General features: G+C 41.2%; 2 protein-coding genes across 2 annotated transcripts in view; one reads left to right on the top strand and one right to left on the bottom strand.

The window, feature by feature from the left end:
* cnfn (cornifelin) overlaps window positions 1–10,758 on the bottom strand; it is a 30,034-nt gene extending 19,276 nt beyond the window's left edge. Inside the window, exon 1 of the mRNA XM_089117609.1 lies at window positions 10,299–10,758. The gene's annotated coding sequence lies outside the window, so the exon portion shown is untranslated. The remainder of the gene's footprint in view (window positions 1–10,298) is intronic.
* Window positions 10,759–14,447: 3,689 nt separating this feature from the next.
* cxcr3.3 (chemokine (C-X-C motif) receptor 3, tandem duplicate 3) lies at window positions 14,448–17,683 on the top strand. The gene is made up of 3 exons (XM_039679792.2): window positions 14,448–14,717; window positions 15,217–15,570; window positions 16,184–17,683. Exons 1-3 carry the CDS (start codon window positions 14,706–14,708, stop codon window positions 16,925–16,927), a joined length of 1,110 nt encoding a protein of 369 aa, XP_039535726.1. The 5' UTR covers window positions 14,448–14,705; the 3' UTR covers window positions 16,928–17,683.
* The last annotated feature ends 863 nt before the right edge of the window (window positions 17,684–18,546 follow it).

Below are 18,546 nucleotides of genomic sequence, written 5' to 3'. Positions count from 1 at the left end.
CTAAAGGGTGCCTAAAGCGTCAGATATTGAAGCATGGTCAAAATTGTCAGTTAGATGACGCCTTGGGATGAGAATGCGTTGAAAATTGCTTGTCTGAGGTCAGCTCTCCAGCCACCTCTCCAGAATGTTTAATACAATTCAGCTGCATTTTAAATCATGAAACACTAGAGGGCGCACTACATCCGTAATAGGCCTACACGTCAAATCATACCAGTAATATACTTAGGGACTATGTGTGACAAGGATACAACTATTTAATAATCTGGAATCTGAGGGTGCAAAAAAAAAAATCTAAACATTGAGAAAATCGCCTTATGTTCGTGATTTTGTGCTGCATTCACTCGCAAAAATAAATGTTTTATATTTATACAAAATATCTTCATGGACCATGCTCTTTACTTAATATCCTACCGATTTTTGGCATAAAAGTAAAATAAATAATTTTGATCCATACAATATTGCTGGCTTTTGCCACAAATATACCGTAATTGTGACTGGGTTTGAGATCCAGGGTCACATGTGTATATGAATTAATTACATTTCTATGAATATTATACATTTTCTTATTGAGATTTATTGTAATTTTTTCAGGATGTTTTTTTAAAAAAATGTTTAGGACTAATACATGTGTCCCAGATTATAAAATCTGTGGGACACACAAACACATTGGTGTGGCATGTCTCCTCTGGGTATAATATCTATTCTTTCTTCTGGTGTGGTTAGAAAACATCTTAGGTAGGCTATTTAAAAAAATTATAATGTGTTGATCTAATGTTTTAGATAGGCTAGATATCGAAATAAACTGCAGAAGTCAAAATTGCAAAAAAAAAAAAAAAAAAAAGTCCCAGATTACCCGAATTCAACCTGTCAGATTTTGATGACATCATGCTCTAGAATCTAAAGCGCCCCGCCTATTAATTGCTGCCCATTCTCACCCCCAAGGCGTCACCTTTGACCATGCTTTAATATCTGACGCTTTAGGCGCCCATTAGCGTCAGTTAGATCAGTGGTTTTCAAAGTGGGAACTGGGGGGCTGCCAGGGGGCGCTAGGGGGGCCGCAGCAAGTTGGAAGAAAAAAATGTTAGCAAAAAAAAAATTATATATTTTATAAACATTTTTAAAAAATACAAAATATATATTATATATTATAAATATTATAATGAAATAGCATTATAATAATTTGTCGCATATCTGAACATTAAACTTTTAATGCTAATCTTTTTGATTGGCTGGTATGCCATCACGTTATCTGTCAGTGTAGCCTTGGTAACAACCGCCAGTGCTCAGCTGTTCAGCTATTTAGCTGGCTAGCTCTATCAAAATGGATAGATTTTTCAAAAGGAAAAAACCTGACGAGCCAGCTATCGAAACCTCAGATAAAAAAAATCAGAAAACGAACTCCTGGCCGAGTAAGACTCGTAGGTATGACGCAGCATACATAAAGTATGGATTTACCTGCTTCACGCAGAAAAATGGACACGAGTGCCCCAAATGCGTTCTCTGCCTCGAGATCCTCTCCAACGAACGCATGCAAGGGCGTGACACATACATCGTGCATATGCAAGACAAAGTGCGTGCTTTTTCCCTGAAAATTACACTGTGGTCAAACAAGCTTAAGGAGGGAATTACAGAAATGTTCCCACTATTACACCAAGGGCTGCTGTCATCTGATGGTGAATTGGACACAATTTCTCCACTGATACAATCCCACCTGGAGCACCTCCAGGGATATTTCAGAGACTATTTCCCTGACCTTGACAGCACTCATCTAAACTGGGTAAGGAACCCATTTGCCCCTGATGTAGGCACTTGTCTGGACTTAAAATCACAGGAGGAGCTGATTGAGATGACTACTTCATGGGATTTAAAAACTAAATTTGAGTCTCTTTCCCTCTCTAACTACTGGATTTATGTAAGAAATGACTTTCCCATCCTAGCTGAGAGTGCTCTGAAATGCCTTCTTCCTTTTGCAACCACTTATGTGTGTGAGTCTGGATTTTCAACTTTAAAAGTACTTAAAACAAAACACAGAGCACGTCTAAATGTGGAGAGTGACATGCGTGTTGCACTGACGGACATAAAGCCCAGGCTTGACAAACTGTGTAGGAGCCACCAGGCCCACCCATCCCATTAATATGCTCTCTCTCTCTCTCTCTCACACACACACACACACACACACACACTCTCTCTCTCTCTCTCTCTCTCTCACACACACACACACACACACACACTCTCTCTCTCTCTCTCTCTCTCTCACACACACACACACACACAAAGGTATCTGACATGAAACCCCTGTAAACACACACACACACAGGTATCTGACGTGAAACCCCTGTAAACACACACACAGGTATCTGACGTGAAGCCCCCGTAAACACACACACAGGTATCTGACGTGAAGCCCCTGTAAACACACACACACACAGGTATCTGACGTGAAACCCCTGTAAACACACACACACACACACACACAGGTATCTGACGTGAAACCCCTGTAAACACACACACAGGTATCTGACGTGAAGCCCCCGTAAACACACACACAGGTATCTGACGTGAAGCCCCTGTAAACACACACACACACACAGGTATCTGACGTGAAACCCCTGTAAACACACACACAGGTATCTGACGTGAAGCCCCTGTAAACACACACACACAGGTATCTGACGTGAAGCCCCTGTAAACACACACACACACACAGGTATCTGACGTGAAGCCCCTGTAAACACACACACACACAGAGGTATCTGACGTGAAGCCCCTGTAAACACACACACAGGTATCTGACGTGAAACCCCTGTAAACACACACACAGGTATCTGACGTGAAACCCCTGTAAACACACACACACACACAGGTATCTGACGTGAAGCCTCTGTAAACACACACACACACACACAGGTATCTGACGTGAAACCCCTGTAAACACACACACACACACACACACACACACACACACACACACAGGTATCTGACGTGAAACCCCTGTAAACACACACACACACACACACACACACACAGGTATCTGACGTGAAACCCCTGTAAACACACACACACACACACAGGTATCTGACGTGAAGCCCCTGTAAACACACACACACACACACACACACACACACAGGTATCTGACGTGAAGCCCCTGTAAACACACACACACACACACAGGTATCTGACGTGAAGCCCCTGTAAACACACACACACACACACACACACACACAGGTATCTGACGTGAAACCCCTGTAAACACACACACACACACACAGGTATCTGACGTGAAGCCCCTGTAAACACACACACACACACACACACAGGTATCTGACGTGAAACCCCTGTAAACACACACACACACAGGTATCTGACATGAAACCCCTGTAGACACACACACAGGTATCTGACGTGAAGCCCATGTAAACACACACAGAGGTATCTGACGTGAAACCCCTGTAAACACACACACACACAGGCATCTGACGTGAAACCCCTGTAAACACACACACACACAGGCATCTGACGTGAAACCCCTGTAAACACACACACACACACACAGGTATCTGACGTGAAACCCCTGTAAACACACACACAGGTATCTGACGTGAAACCCCTGTAAACACACACACAGGTATCTGACATGAAGCCCCTGTAAACACACACACACACACAGGTATCTGACGTGAAACACCTGTAAACACACACACAGGTATCTGACATGAAACCCCTGTAAACACACACACACACACAGGTATCTGACATGAAACCCCTGTAAACACACACACAGGTGTCTGACATGAAGCCCCTGTAAACACACACACAGGTATCTGACGTGAAGCCCCTGTAAACACACACACACAGGTATCTGACATAAAGCCCCTGTAAACACACACACAGGTGTCTGACATGAAGCCCCTGTAAACACACACACAGGTATCTGACGTGAAGCCCCTGTAAACACACACACACAGGTATCTGACATAAAGCCCCTGTAAACACACACACACACACACAGGTATCTGACGTGAAACCCCTGTAAACACACACACACAGGTATCTGACATAAAGCCCCTGTAAACACACACACACACACACAGGTATCTGACGTGAAACCCCTGTAAACACACACACAGGTATCTGACGTGAAACCCCTGTAAACACACACACACACACAGGTATCTGACATGAAACCCCTGTAAACACACACACAGGTGTCTGACATGAAGCCCCTGTAAACACACACACAGGTATCTGACGTGAAGCCCCTGTAAACACACACACACAGGTATCTGACGTGAAACCCCTGTAAACACACACACACAGGTATCTGACATAAAGCCCCTGTAAACACACACACACACACACAGGTATCTGACGTGAAACCCCTGTAAACACACACACACACACAGGTATCTGACATGAAACCCCTGTAAACACACACACACACACACACACACACACACAGGTATCTGACGTGAAACCCCTGTAAACACACACACACACACACACACACAGGTATCTGACGTGAAACCCCTGTAAACACACACACACACACAGGTATCTGACGTGAAACCCCTGTAAACACACACACACAGGTATCTGACGTGAAACCCCTGTAAACACACACACACACAGGTATCTGACGTGAAGCCCCTGTAAACACACACACACACAGGTATCTGACGTGAAACCCCTGTAAACACACACACACAGGTATCTGACATGAAGCCCCTGTAAACACACACACACACACAGGTATCTGACGTGAAACCCCTGTAAACACACACACACACACAGGTATCTGACATGAAACCCCTGTAAACACACACACAGGTATCTGACGTGAAACCCCTGTAAACACACACACACACAGGTATCTGACGTGAAGCCCCTGTAAACACACACACACACAGGTATCTGACGGGAAGCCCATGTAAACACACACACACACACAGGTATCTGACGTGAAGCCCCTGTAAACACACACACAGGTATCTGACGTGAAACCCCTGTAAACACACACACACAGGTATCTGACGTGAAACCCCTGTAAACACACACACACAGGTATCTGACGTGAAACCCCTGTAAACACACACACAGGTATCTGACGTGAAACCCCTGTAAACACACACACACACAGGTATCTGACATGAAACCCCTGTAAACACACACACACACACACACAGGTATCTGACGTGAAACCCCTGTAAACACACACACAGGTATCTGACATGAAACCCCTGTAAACACACACACACACACAGGTATCTGACGTGACACCCCTGTAAACACACACACAGGTATCTGACGTGAGACCCCTGTAAACACACACACAGGTATCTGACATGAAACCCCTGTAAACACACACACACACACAGGTATCTGACATGAAACCCCTGTAAACACACACACACACACAGGTATCTGACATGAAACCCCTGTAAACACACACACACACACACAGGTATCTGACATGAAACCCCTGTAAACACACACACACACACAGGTATCTGACATGAAACCCCTGTAAACACACACACACACACAGGTATCTGACGTGACACCCCTGTAAACACACACACAGGTATCTGACGTGACACCCCTGTAAACACACACACAGGTATCTGACGTGAGACCCCTGTAAACACACACACAGGTATCTGACGTGAAACCCCTGTAAACACACACACAGGTATCTGACATGAAACCCCTGTAAACACACACACAGGTATCTGACGTGAGACCCCTGTAAACACACACACAGGTATCTGACATGAAACCCCTGTAAACACACACACAGGTATCTGACGTGAGACCCCTGTAAACACACACACAGGTATCTGACATGAAGCCCCTGTAAACACACACACAGGTATCTGACATGAAGCCCCTGTAAACACACACACACGTATCTGACGTGAAGCCCCTGTAAACACACACACAGGTATCTGACATGAAGCCCATTTAAACACACACACAGGTATCTGACATGAAGCCCCTGTAAACACACACACAGGTATCTGACATGAAGCCCCTGTAAACACACACACACGTATCTGACGTGAAGCCCCTGTAAACACACACACAGGTATCTGACATGAAGCCCATGTAAACACACACACACGTATCTGACGTGAAGCCCCTGTAAACACACACACAGGTATCTGACGTGAGACCCCTGTAAACACACACACAGGTATCTGACATGAAGCCCCTGTAAACACACACACAGGTATCTGACATGAAGCCCCTGTAAACACACACACAGGTATCTGACGTGAAGCCCCTGTAAACACACACACAGGTATCTGACATGAAGCCCATGTAAACACACACACACGTATCTGACGTGAAGCCCCTGTAAACACACACACAGGTATCTGAAGTGAAGCCCCTGTAAACAAATACACACACACACACACACACACAGGTATCTGACGTGAAACCCCTGTAAACACACACACACACAGGCATCTGACGTGAAACCCCTGTAAACACACACACACACACAGGTATCTGACATGAAGCCCCTGTAAACACACACACACACACAGGTATCTGACGTGAAACCCCTGTAAACACACACACACACAGGCATCTGACGTGAAACCCCTGTAAACACACACACACACACACACACAGGTATCTGACATGAAGCCCCTGTAAACACACACACACACACAGGTATCTGACATGAAACCCCTGTAAACACACACACAGGTATCTGACGTGAAACCCCTGTAAACACACACACAGGTATCTGACGTGAAACCCCTGTAAACACACACACACACAGGTATCTGACGTGAAACCCCTGTAAACACACACACAGGTATCTGACGTGAAACCCCTGTAAACACACACACAGGTATCTGACGTGAAGCCCCTGTAAACACACACACAGGTATCTGACGTGAAACCCCTGTAAACACACACACACAGGTATCTGACGTGAAACCCCTGTAAACACACACACACACAGGTATCTGACGTGAAACCCCTGTAAACACACACACAGGTATCTGACGTGAGACCCCTGTAAACACACACACAGGTATCTGACATGAAACCCCTGTAAACACACACACAGGTATCTGACATGAGACCCCTGTAAACACACACACACACACACACACACAGGTATCTGACGTGAGACCCCTGTAAACACACACACACAGGTATCTGACATGAAACCCCTGTAAACACACACACAGGTATCTGACGTGAGACCCCTGTAAACACACACACACACACAGGTATCTGACATGAAACCCCTGTAAACACACACACAGGTATCTGACGTGAAACCCCTGTAAACACACACACAGGTATCTGACGTGAGACCCCTGTAAACACACACACACACACAGGTATCTGACGTGAAACCCCTGTAAACACACACACGTATCTGACGTGAAGCCCCTGTAAACACACACACAGGTATCTGACATGAGACCCCTGTAAACACACACACACACACACACACACACAGGTATCTGACATGAGACCCCTGTAAACACACACACACACACACACACACAGGTATCTGACGTGAGACCCCTGTAAACACACACACAGGTATCTGACGTGAGACCCCTGTAAACACACACACACACACACAGGTATCTGACATGAAACCCCTGTAAACACACACACAGGTATCTGACGTGAGACCCCTGTAAACACACACACACACACAGGTATCTGACGTGAAACCCCTGTAAACACACACACAGGTATCTGACGTGAAGCCCCTGTAAACACACACACAGGTATCTGACATGAAACCCCTGTAAACACACACACAGGTATCTGACATGAAACCCCTGTAAACACACACACACACACACACAGGTATCTGACATGAAGCCCCTGTAAACACACACACACACACAGGTATCTGACGTGAAACCCCTGTAAACACACACACAGGTATCTGACGTGAAGCCCCTGTAAACACACACACAGGTATCTGACATGAAACCCCTGTAAACACACACACAGGTATCTGACGTGAAGCCCCTGTAAACACACACACAGGTATCTGACATGAAACCCCTGTAAACACACACACACAGGTATCTGACGTGAAACCCCTGTAAACACACACACAGGTATCTGACGTGAAACCCCTGTAAACACACACACAGGTATCTGACGTGAGACCCCTGTAAACACACACACACACACAGGTATCTGACGTGAAACCCCTGTAAACACACACACAGGTATCTGACGTGAAGCCCCTGTAAACACACACACAGGTATCTGACATGAAACCCCTGTAAACACACACACAGGTATCTGACATGAAACCCCTGTAAACACACACACACACACACACCATCTTGTTAAGATCTCTCTCTTTTTCCATTCACTGACACACAGATACAATATTGAATGTTGAAATTACTGTACAAGATATGAAGATATGTGAATATTTGACATACAAATGTTATTATTTCAACACCAATAAAGGTTAATGGATGCTCACCTAGTCCTAGATGTTTTATTTATTTATTTCTACATTTGCCGTAGTATTGTCGATGGGTTCAATAACATATCATGGAAAAGGGGGGCCTTGGCCAGAACCTAGTGGTATTTGGGGGGCCTTGTCATGGAAAAGTTGGGAACCCCTGAGTTAGATGACGCCCTAGGATCGCGTGTACCCTACCCCCACCCCAGACCTAAACCTAACCGCGTCCTCTAACTGACGCTTTGCTTTAACTGATGCTTTAAAGGGCGCCTAAAACGTCAAATATTGAAGCATGGTCAAAGGTGACGCTTTGGGGTGAGAATGTGTTGCAATATGCTAAACCTTTGGCTAAAATCTGTAATTGTTCACACAATTACTATTTTCTATATGGCGAATGTCTCATAGTGCACTATATAGGGATTAGAGGACAAAATATAAATATGCTGTGGGGGTAAAATATCTGGTTTCACCTTATTGTCATGCGAACCACCACAGCGTGCACACAGTCTGCTCCAGTCACGATAGCACCGAGTGAAAACCAGTCGGCAGAAGCGGCACTGACCAGAAAACATATCGGATCTATTTTTATTTGAATAGAATGCTATATTTTAAAGCAACATAGAGGAGATTCGGAGGAGAAACTGTTAGAGATAAGGAGGAAACTGTGGCTTTACCGAGCTGTGAACAACTCTTGACTTTTTTAGCTCTTAAAGCTCTTAGCTCTTCCGTTTCAGTGGAAATTATGTCAACCAAGAGAGGGGTAATCCATCAGCCGAAAAGATGCTTACAAGTTTATGCATGATAAAGATTGTTATGGCTACTGTGTTTAGTAAAGATCTCTCGAGAAAATCACTTAAAGGAACACTCCGACTTTTTGGGACTTTAGCCTATTCACCTTATTCCCCAGAGTCCATGCATACCTTTTTCATCTCCGTGCGTGCTATAAGTCTGTTTGACGCACCCACCGCTAGCCTAGCTTAGCACAAAGACTGGATGTGAATGGTTGCAGCTTTCATACTAATCCAAATAAGTGACAAAATAACGCAAACGTTTTCCTATTTACATGTTGTGGTTTGTATAGTCACAGAGTGTGCAAATATCAAGGCCATGTGAGACACAGACATCTTTTAACCGTATAAATACTATATTTTCTAAAGGCGAAGCACTGCTACTTGGGCAGAGTGATAACCATCACCTGAGACGCACCGTGACGAGGAGCAGAGAGTTCGCTCAGTGTTGGAATAAAGAGTCAGCAATTATTAACGTTAGATAGAAAAGCATAGTTTATCATGGGTGTTTGCTTTATGAGCTGTGACAATAAACAGGGGAGACCAGCTAATACAGTACCATGTTTCATTGATTTCCAACCAAAAAACGCACCCAGATTTATAAATATCACAGAACATGAATAAATCATTATTATTACAGGAATCAATATATTTTAAATGCAATTTATTAGCTGAACCAAATGTATTCAACAGTATATAATATACAGTATAATTGCATTACTATAGGATAGAATAAGGGGAAAGTAATAGCACAAATTGTTTTTGCACAATGAACTCACAGCCTTTCGTACCCTTTTGCACGCTCAAGTTCGTTGTTTCCATGGTTATTTCAAATTTAGGCTAGCAGCTAACGTTACTAGGCGCGCCGCGCGCAGGGTGCAAGTTCAACGCGGTGAACGTGCTCGTTTTTTTCCAAGCGCGTCCGCACCGCATCAAGATAAAAACATATTCATACCCTAATCATATAATAGTGTCACTAACGTTACATTAGATCTGACTAAAGGCACTGTTACAGTAGGTCATCTAAAAACACTTACCTCAGCCGCAGGTGATCCACTTGTCCTGTCTGTGCTATAGATGGGATGGCCGTATCCTTCAGCACATTATGGTCCGTGTGGCAAATTCCATTTTTTCAAAATAGTCGTCCTCATTGAAATGTACCGAGCAAACATAATGTCCCTTGATAATCTATTTAGTTGTGTTTGGATCAATATCCAGAGTAAGTAAGTTAGCCATTTCTTCATCCAGTCAGCGTTTTTAGTTGGAATTCTGTGAAACATGGTATTACCTCCCCTGTTTACAGTCGCAGCTATTTACAATAGAGCGAAAACCCATGACTGTAAACTACGCTTTTACTATTTATAAATTGCTGACTCTGTTACCCAAACACTGAGCGAACTCTCCGCTCCTCACGACGGCGTGTCTCATAGACATATACTAGACCTCACCTGGGGGTTCTAAGCATGCGTCAAAACCGCCGCCATCTTGGAACAGGGGTCTTGTCATAGGAAGTAGCTAGGTAACGCTGCTATCCTTTACTTCGTGGCGGGCTTTTGTGCAGCGTATGATGTTCACGGATGAAATCTGAACTAGGAAGAATGTTTGTTTTTTTTTTTTTAAATAATAATTTCTTTCTGGAATTAATGATAAATACATGTCTGACCGTTGGAACAAACCAAAAAAACAAGAAAAATCGCATTCATGATGATTTATGGTGATTTTATTTCCGTTAGACCTGTCTACTACATAGACGCTGATGCATTAAAGTGGAGGGGCTCCCCTGTTTCAAGATGGCGGCTCTATTGACGCATTCGTTCCAATGAACTGCCGTATCCAAGGTCATAGATACACTAGACCTCACCTTGGATACGGCAGTTCATTGGAACGAATGCGTCAATAGAGCCGCCATCTTGAAACAGGGGAGGTAGCCCACCCACTTTAATGCATCAGCGTCAATGTAGTAGACAGGTCTAACGCAAATAAAATCACCATAAATCATCATGAATGCGATTTTTCTTGTTTTTTTGTTTGTTCCAATGGTCAGACATGTATTTATCATTGATTCCAGAAAGAATTTTTTTTAAATTTTTTTTTTTAAAAACATTCTTCCTAGTTCAGATTTCATCCGTGAACATCATACGCTGCACAAAAGTCCGCCACCATCAATGAATTCGAAGTAAAGGCAGAGATAGCAGCGTTACCTAGCTACTTCCTATGACAAGACCCCTGTTCCAAGATGGCGGCGGTTTTGACGCATGCTTAGAACCCCCAGGTGAGGTCTAGTGTATATATCTATGATCCAAGGTGAGGTCTAGTGTCTATGGGCGTGTCTCAGGTGATGCGGTTATTACTCCGCCAAAGTAGCAGTGCTTCGCCTTCAGAGAATAGTTCCCAGGTTTTATACGGTTAAAAGATGTCTGTGTCTCATTTGACTTTGTTATTTGTACATTCTGTGACTATACAAATCACAACATGTAAATAGGAAAACGTTTGCGTTATTTTGCCACTCATTTGGATTATTATGAAAGCTGCAACCATTCACATCCACTCTTTGTGCTAGGCTAGTGGTGGGTACGTCAAACAGACTTATAGCACGCACGGAGATGAGCACGCACCTTTAAGCATAGGAACACTCCGACTTTTTGGGACTTTAGCCTATTCACCTTACCCCCCAGAGTTAGATAAGTCCATACATACCTTTTTCATCTCCGTGCGTGCTATAAGTCTGTTTGACGTACCCACCACTAGCCTAGCTTAGATTAGGCCTACTGGCTTACAGACTTTACTATGTCTTCTTTTATTAAGTCCAGTAGCCGCTCCCCTCACAGATCATGCTTTTATCGATCTTATTTTATATGATTCTGGGTTGTCACAGAAACCCTGGATACTGGAAACTAAATTGTTCTCTTCTACACTGTAAATAAATATTGACGGTTTAACTTAAAAAAGTAAGTAACCTGGTTGCCTTAAAATTTTAAGTTGATTGAACTGGAAAAAGTGAGTTAATACAATGAAGGAGAATGATTTAATCATCAGAAACTCAAAATTATATGTTATCTGAACTAAATAAATTATTTAAGTTGATTTGACAAAAGAAAAAAATTTGTGATTACTACACTGTAAAAAAATATTGTTGGTTTAACTTAAAAAAGTAAGTAACCTGGGTTGCCTTAAAATTTTAAGTTGATTGAACTGGAAAAAGTGAGTTAATACAATGAAGTAGATTAATTTAATCATCAGAAACTCAAAATAATAAGTTATCTCAACTAAATAAATTATTATAAAGTTAAAAAATTATATTTGACAAAAGAAAATATGTTGTGATAACAAATCTTGAAAATATTTTTTTTACAGTGCACAGATTCCCTCTTATTGTTGTATTAAAGGGTTAGTTCACCCAAAAATGAAAATTCTGTCAGTATTTATGTTGTTCCAAACCTCTATGTGTTCATTTGTTCTGCTGAACACAAAGGAAGATATTTGGAAGAATGTTTTAATCAAACAGGTCGCATTCCCCATTGACTACCATACTATCCTACTATGGTAGTCAATGGGGAATGAGATCTGTTTGATTAAAACATTCTTCCAAATATCTTCCTTTGTGTACAGCAGAACAAATAAACACATAGAGGTTTGGAACAACATGAGGGTGATTAAATACTGACAGAATTTTCATTTTTGGGTGAACTAACCCTTTAAGAGCATAATTGAACAATTTAAAGCAAAACCTGGTGCTTCAATATCTTTTGCATTGGGAAATGTTTAAATACGAGTGTAGAAAATTCTCTATTCGATTTAGTAAACACAACAGTTAGTGTTACTGTTACACTACACATAATAATAAAAAGTCATGCCGAATAAATTCCAGCGTCTCGCCAGAAGATGGCGCTCGCAGCTAAATAATCATGCATCCATTTACGGTACTACCCGCTGGTCCAAAATTTGGTCAAAGCGAATATCATAAGAGGAATGAATTGATTTTTGATCGATTATTAAATTGTTTGATTAAGGTTTATACATTCTAGTTTCCATGACAAATTGATAAAGATACACATTTGCCCTTCCATTTGGAACAGACAGTTCCCTGTTCTTACATTTTTTGATGTCTCCATTTCTGTTAAAATCTATGGTTAAAATGAACTGCAACCTAGTCTTGAATTTTTCTTATGTCTTACTTCATAAAAATGAATATGACTTTTCAAAAGAAAAACATGGCCTATCGATTTGTTTTTGTTAGTAGGGCAATGTTATATTCATCCAGCCTAACTCCATGTTGTCCATGGCTGCATTAAAATGTATTTAGAGTCTGTAAAGTTTTTTAAAAAGCCCAAATATCTGTATTTCTGCTAAATTAATTTAACATGTTTGTGATGCCCTTTATTTTAAAAATGTATTTTTCTTTATTAGAATAGGCCTCTTGTTGTTGTTGTTGTTGTTGTGTTTCAAGTTATGCTTACAAAAATGTGAAAATAAGTGTAAAAGAAATGTTTCAACACCTTGATAATGAATTTTGTCATTTTGAAAATTCTAATAAAAAATAAACAGCAAGCACAAACTATGTCGGCAGCCCTTCGTGCACCAGCTAAGGCGGGAATGTTGCATTTTGAAATAGCCTAGTGACATTTGTCACTTGTAAACTTTGAAGAGTAGCCTAACTTTCTATATTTGAAGATTTTGATTAGCTTGGTGTTAAGGTGTGATTAGGGTTGGTCTTAAACTCATTAAAGTTCATCAAAGTGCTTGAGGCCACTGGATTTATTAGATAGCCTATCATTAAACCTTTTGTGGCAGCATAGTGTGGCAGCCTAGGGCCCTTGAGGCTACTGTATGCACACATCAAATCTCCTTTGCTCGCTGTGTCGACAGAGTTTTGGAATAATAATGGCATTGAAAAATATTGAATAAAAGCTTGAGAAAAAAGAATCCTCCTGTCCTATATACGCATATCAAATTTCTGTAGGCGTAGAAGCCAGTTCAGTTCAAATTGAATATGACTGATCCTGTCCATTACTCCACGTAGAGTCTGACTCTGCGAAATGCCGTAGTAGGCTACGGTTAGCTGCCGCGTGGTGGCGAAAGAAGATTTGGGGTGGCAAACCAAAACGCTAACGAGTCGATTACAAAGTGGGATATCTTTAACCAGTTGGGGAGAGGGGCAAGAGTGCACGTGATAGGGTGTAGGAGGGAACTAGATAGCTATGCGGATGAATTAAGCAGGCTATGAAGAGATGAGTCAATACGTAAGAAGAAAACAACAAGGGCTGGCTCATCTTTATTCTTTACCTATTCCTCCTCCTATTTCACACTGCTGCGCGTGCACGGTAACTAACCAAGTAATATTTGCAATGAGCAAACATTCGATTCTCAGCAGATGGATTACGTAAAACTAAAGAAAATGCGGACTGCATAGAAAGGAAGAAAAGGAGACAAAGAGAATCAAGAACATGGCAACACCTGTAAGTTGATCTCAGCCCTTGTAGCCTATATATAATTACACAGTTTTATGATTCTGTCACTTTCGGTTCAAACCTTTGTTGTAGCCTAAAGCCTATAGCTGTAATTTGATCGTTGACAACCGCATTCAACAACAAAAAAGTGTAGGCTAACTTAGTTCTCTGAATTTAACAGATTGAGAGCAGCTAAAAGTTTTTGCAAACTTAAAAACCACAAACGCATTATCAAACTCGGCTGATCAGCTGCTCGGTTTCGGTTTATTTTTTGTGTGTGCGCGCGCGCATATTCATCTCATATGTTTTCTCAACACTGCAGCCAGACAGCTGTTCCCACTCTTTTTACTTTCCATTTCGCTATTGTTGCAACATCATGTGAAAACCCAGCATGTGACTACATATTTAACACTCACCACTCTTTACAAGTCCACTCATAAAGCTGCAGTCAGACATTCTACAGTTTGTCATTGACCCTGGCTAAGTCTGTTTTTTTTTTTTTTTTTAGTCAAACATGGAGGTAGACTTGCACGGACTGTTTAAGGATAACAAAACCTTCGACTATGACGATTATGAGTACAAGGAGGTGATCTGCGCGTCCAGCACAGTTTCTGGTGCCTTGGCGGTCTTCATTCCCCTGCTTTACACTGTGGGGCTCTTATGTGGGCTGCTGGGAAACGGACTGGTGCTGGTAATACTCTGGCGTAAGAGGCTGAACCTGAGTGTGATGGACATTTTCATCTTTCATCTGACTGTATCAGACACTCTCCTGCTGCTTACACTGCCTCTCTGGGCTGTAGATGCGGTTAAGGGATGGAACATGGGCACAGGGCTCTGCAAACTTGCTGGTGCTCTGTTCAAGGTGAGTTACTGTAGGCTTCTAGATCGCTCTGATAAGTCTGTAGACATCACTGCATGGAATGCCATTTTATTGTATAAACGGCTTCGATTATCAGATATAGTTTGAACAGTTGAGAATGAGACTCTGAAATTCACGTTAGCATAGAATGGATTGGAATGACAGGCTTTAGACCTATCAGACAAAATGGATATCTTCTGATGGGATCTGAAGATCCCATTCTGTTGTTTTTTAGAACAAATAAAGTTTTATGTAATGTGAGCTTATTTTTAACAGTGACATGCTATGACGTGAGCTAATTATCTATTATTTTATGCACTATTATTTCATTCGTAAATACATTAAAAATGTATACTTAACTTGAATACACCTCTTCTATAATAAGCATGTTTTTATCCATTTTGATATTTTGGGGGGCATAAAGTCACAAATGTCATGGTGATATATATATTATATATATTATATATACATATATTTACTATATTTCATATCATTCTTTTTAAATTGTCTGCTGAATCCAAGTTGTTTGATGTGGCCAACAGTTTAGTGTTTTTTTCCCTTAATATTTTGCTTGTATTTCGGTTAGAATAACTATTCTCTGATAAAATCTCTTCAGATCAATTTCTACTGTGGTATCTTCACATTGACCTGCATCAGTGTTAACTGCTACCTGTCCATCATCCCTGGAGTACAGATGTTTTCCTGTGAAAAACGGTGGTTGGTTTATGGTTGCTGCCTGCTTATATGGATCGTTTGCTTGATCCTTTCAATCCCTGATTGGATCTTTCTGAAGCACGTAAGGGGTACATGTATTCACTTTTATACACCTGATTCCTGGCGTCTTGCCTCTCGTTTTCCACATATCGTGAGCTTTGTTCTACTCGTGCTGCTGTTCTGTTGTTTCTTCGTCCTGCTGAAGCTACGGCACAACTCCAAATGCCAGAAGAAGAAGGGTCGGAGTACAGCTGTAACTGCAGTCCTTGTGCTGGCTTTCTTCGTTTGCTGGACACCCTACAACATTACCTTCATCGTTAACACGGCTCAGCCAATGATTAGCGCCCCTTCAGCAGGGGCAGATGAGTGTGAAGGGAGCCAGTGGACAGCTATCAAAATAACGGCCATTTTTGGGCTTCTCCATTGCATTGTCAATCCTGTTATTTATCTCTGTTTCTCTAAAGAGTTTCGGCGACGCGCACTGACTTTGATAAAGTTCAGTGCTTGTAAAACAGACCGTAATGAGGTTTCGCTTTGGGACTCTAGTGGAGTAAACGGTAATGCTTCTGTCCAAGAGGTACAAGGTTCACTTCAACCAATGAATGACATTCAACCAACAATAAAGACACAGGATTATGATACATAAATACAATAAAAACAATAATTGACTACTGGATGCTCTGAATCCCATAATTCCTGAAATATTGGAAGACAAAGGGTCCTACAAAGGCTTTTGTACATGCATTCTGGTAAATTCTCCATTTAACTAGATAATGAAGTAAAACATTATGCTCTTATTAAGGAATGCTGGCCAACTCATTTACACTTCTAATTCAGTAAAATGACTATACTGTTGATTATTGCTCTTCCAATGTTATATTCATTTTTTTCTGTAAGTGTCTTGGAATAATGTTCCGAAACAATATTTGGCATTTTGGCCGATACTGTGCCTATTTGCTTGATGATAGAACTGTTCATTTCCACTTGTCAATTTCAATGGATAATACATATTGCAACCATGAAAATGTCAACTGTATTGGATGCATTCACGTATGAACCATGCATTTATTTTATTTTTTTATATAAAGGCTGCTGTAGTTGGGAGTAAAAGTTCTGAGATGTGTCTGAATTTCATCACCTCCCTGCATCAGCGGATCTGTAGATGAACATGATATCATTTGTGTTCTCATGACAGGAAGTCATATCAGTTTCTTAACAATGACATGTGTTTTGTTTTTTTTTAAATGTCTTTAGTGGTCTCTAAAGTGGGTTTAGAGACTTACATGTGAAGGAACACAGTGCTATTTTAATGTACCAAATTCCTATCTTCACACTGAAGTGAAAGATAATGATCTGCTACTTCTGTTAAACTAAAAACGTCAAGTAAATGTTTATGAAAGAATACATTTTGTTTTTTTTAATCGCCCGTCAAATGAGGAATAATGATTTGACGTTTTCGTAGTTTCCTGTGAGATGGGGTCATGAAAGATTCTTTTCCCATGTTACATAAGCAAGTTTGCCTCAAATATTTTGGGGGAAGTACCTTATTCCTGTGTAATATACATAGCACTTACAGGGTGAATTGGTCATTGGGAAAGACCGTTGTTGGGATTTTTAGGCATAAATATTTTCACTTCTCAGGAGTGGAATATCCCCAAGAACAGAAATGATGACAGAGAAGAACAAGGGGGTATTTTTGTATGTCTTTGTAATGTACTGCAGTGTAGTTTTCTTCTAACTACTCTAAAGGATATCATCATCTTCTTGAACAACAGAAGAATCTGTGTGTAGAAAACGGAGAAAACATTAAGATTTTTTTTTTTTTTTACGCATCCATAAACTGCCAAAGCACATTTTAATACATGTGATCCACGCCAATGACTTTAGTGAACTTACAATAGACCATTTTCTTGGAAAGTTATAGTGAAATTTGACCGTTCTCTGGTAGACCTATTCGTAAGACGTTCTGGTTTACACCCAAAAATAACCACATGCATTTCAGTTCCTTTTTCCGAACATGTGGTGATCATTATTGTGTAGAAATACAGTATGATTGCACTGTCATGCGATCTGATATCATCAGTATAGACCATTTCACAAGATGTAAACAACACTGGTCCAGAAGCACTTCCTGTTTCAGTTTTTTAACACTACATAAAAGCTGGGATAAAATACAACCAACAGAACATTTAAAACTGAATCAAAAAGTTAAACAAACATCTTTAAGATGTTTTCTTTACATGTAAAATAAAGAAAACAGTTACA

The sequence above is a fragment of the Pimephales promelas genome, chromosome 12, assembly GCF_988280905.1.
Source record: "Pimephales promelas chromosome 12, fPimPro1.hap1.1, whole genome shotgun sequence".
Taxonomy (NCBI): Eukaryota; Metazoa; Chordata; class Actinopteri; order Cypriniformes; family Leuciscidae; genus Pimephales; species Pimephales promelas.
Note: the sequence above shows the minus strand (reverse complement) of the source record. Positions and strands in the feature narration are given on the sequence as shown.

Coding starts and splice junctions, on each gene's coding strand:
- cxcr3.3 (XM_039679792.2), top strand. Junction 15,571..16,183: donor TTGCTGGTGCTCTGTTCAAG/GTGAGTTACTGT, acceptor AAATCTCTTCAG/ATCAATTTCTACTGTGGTAT.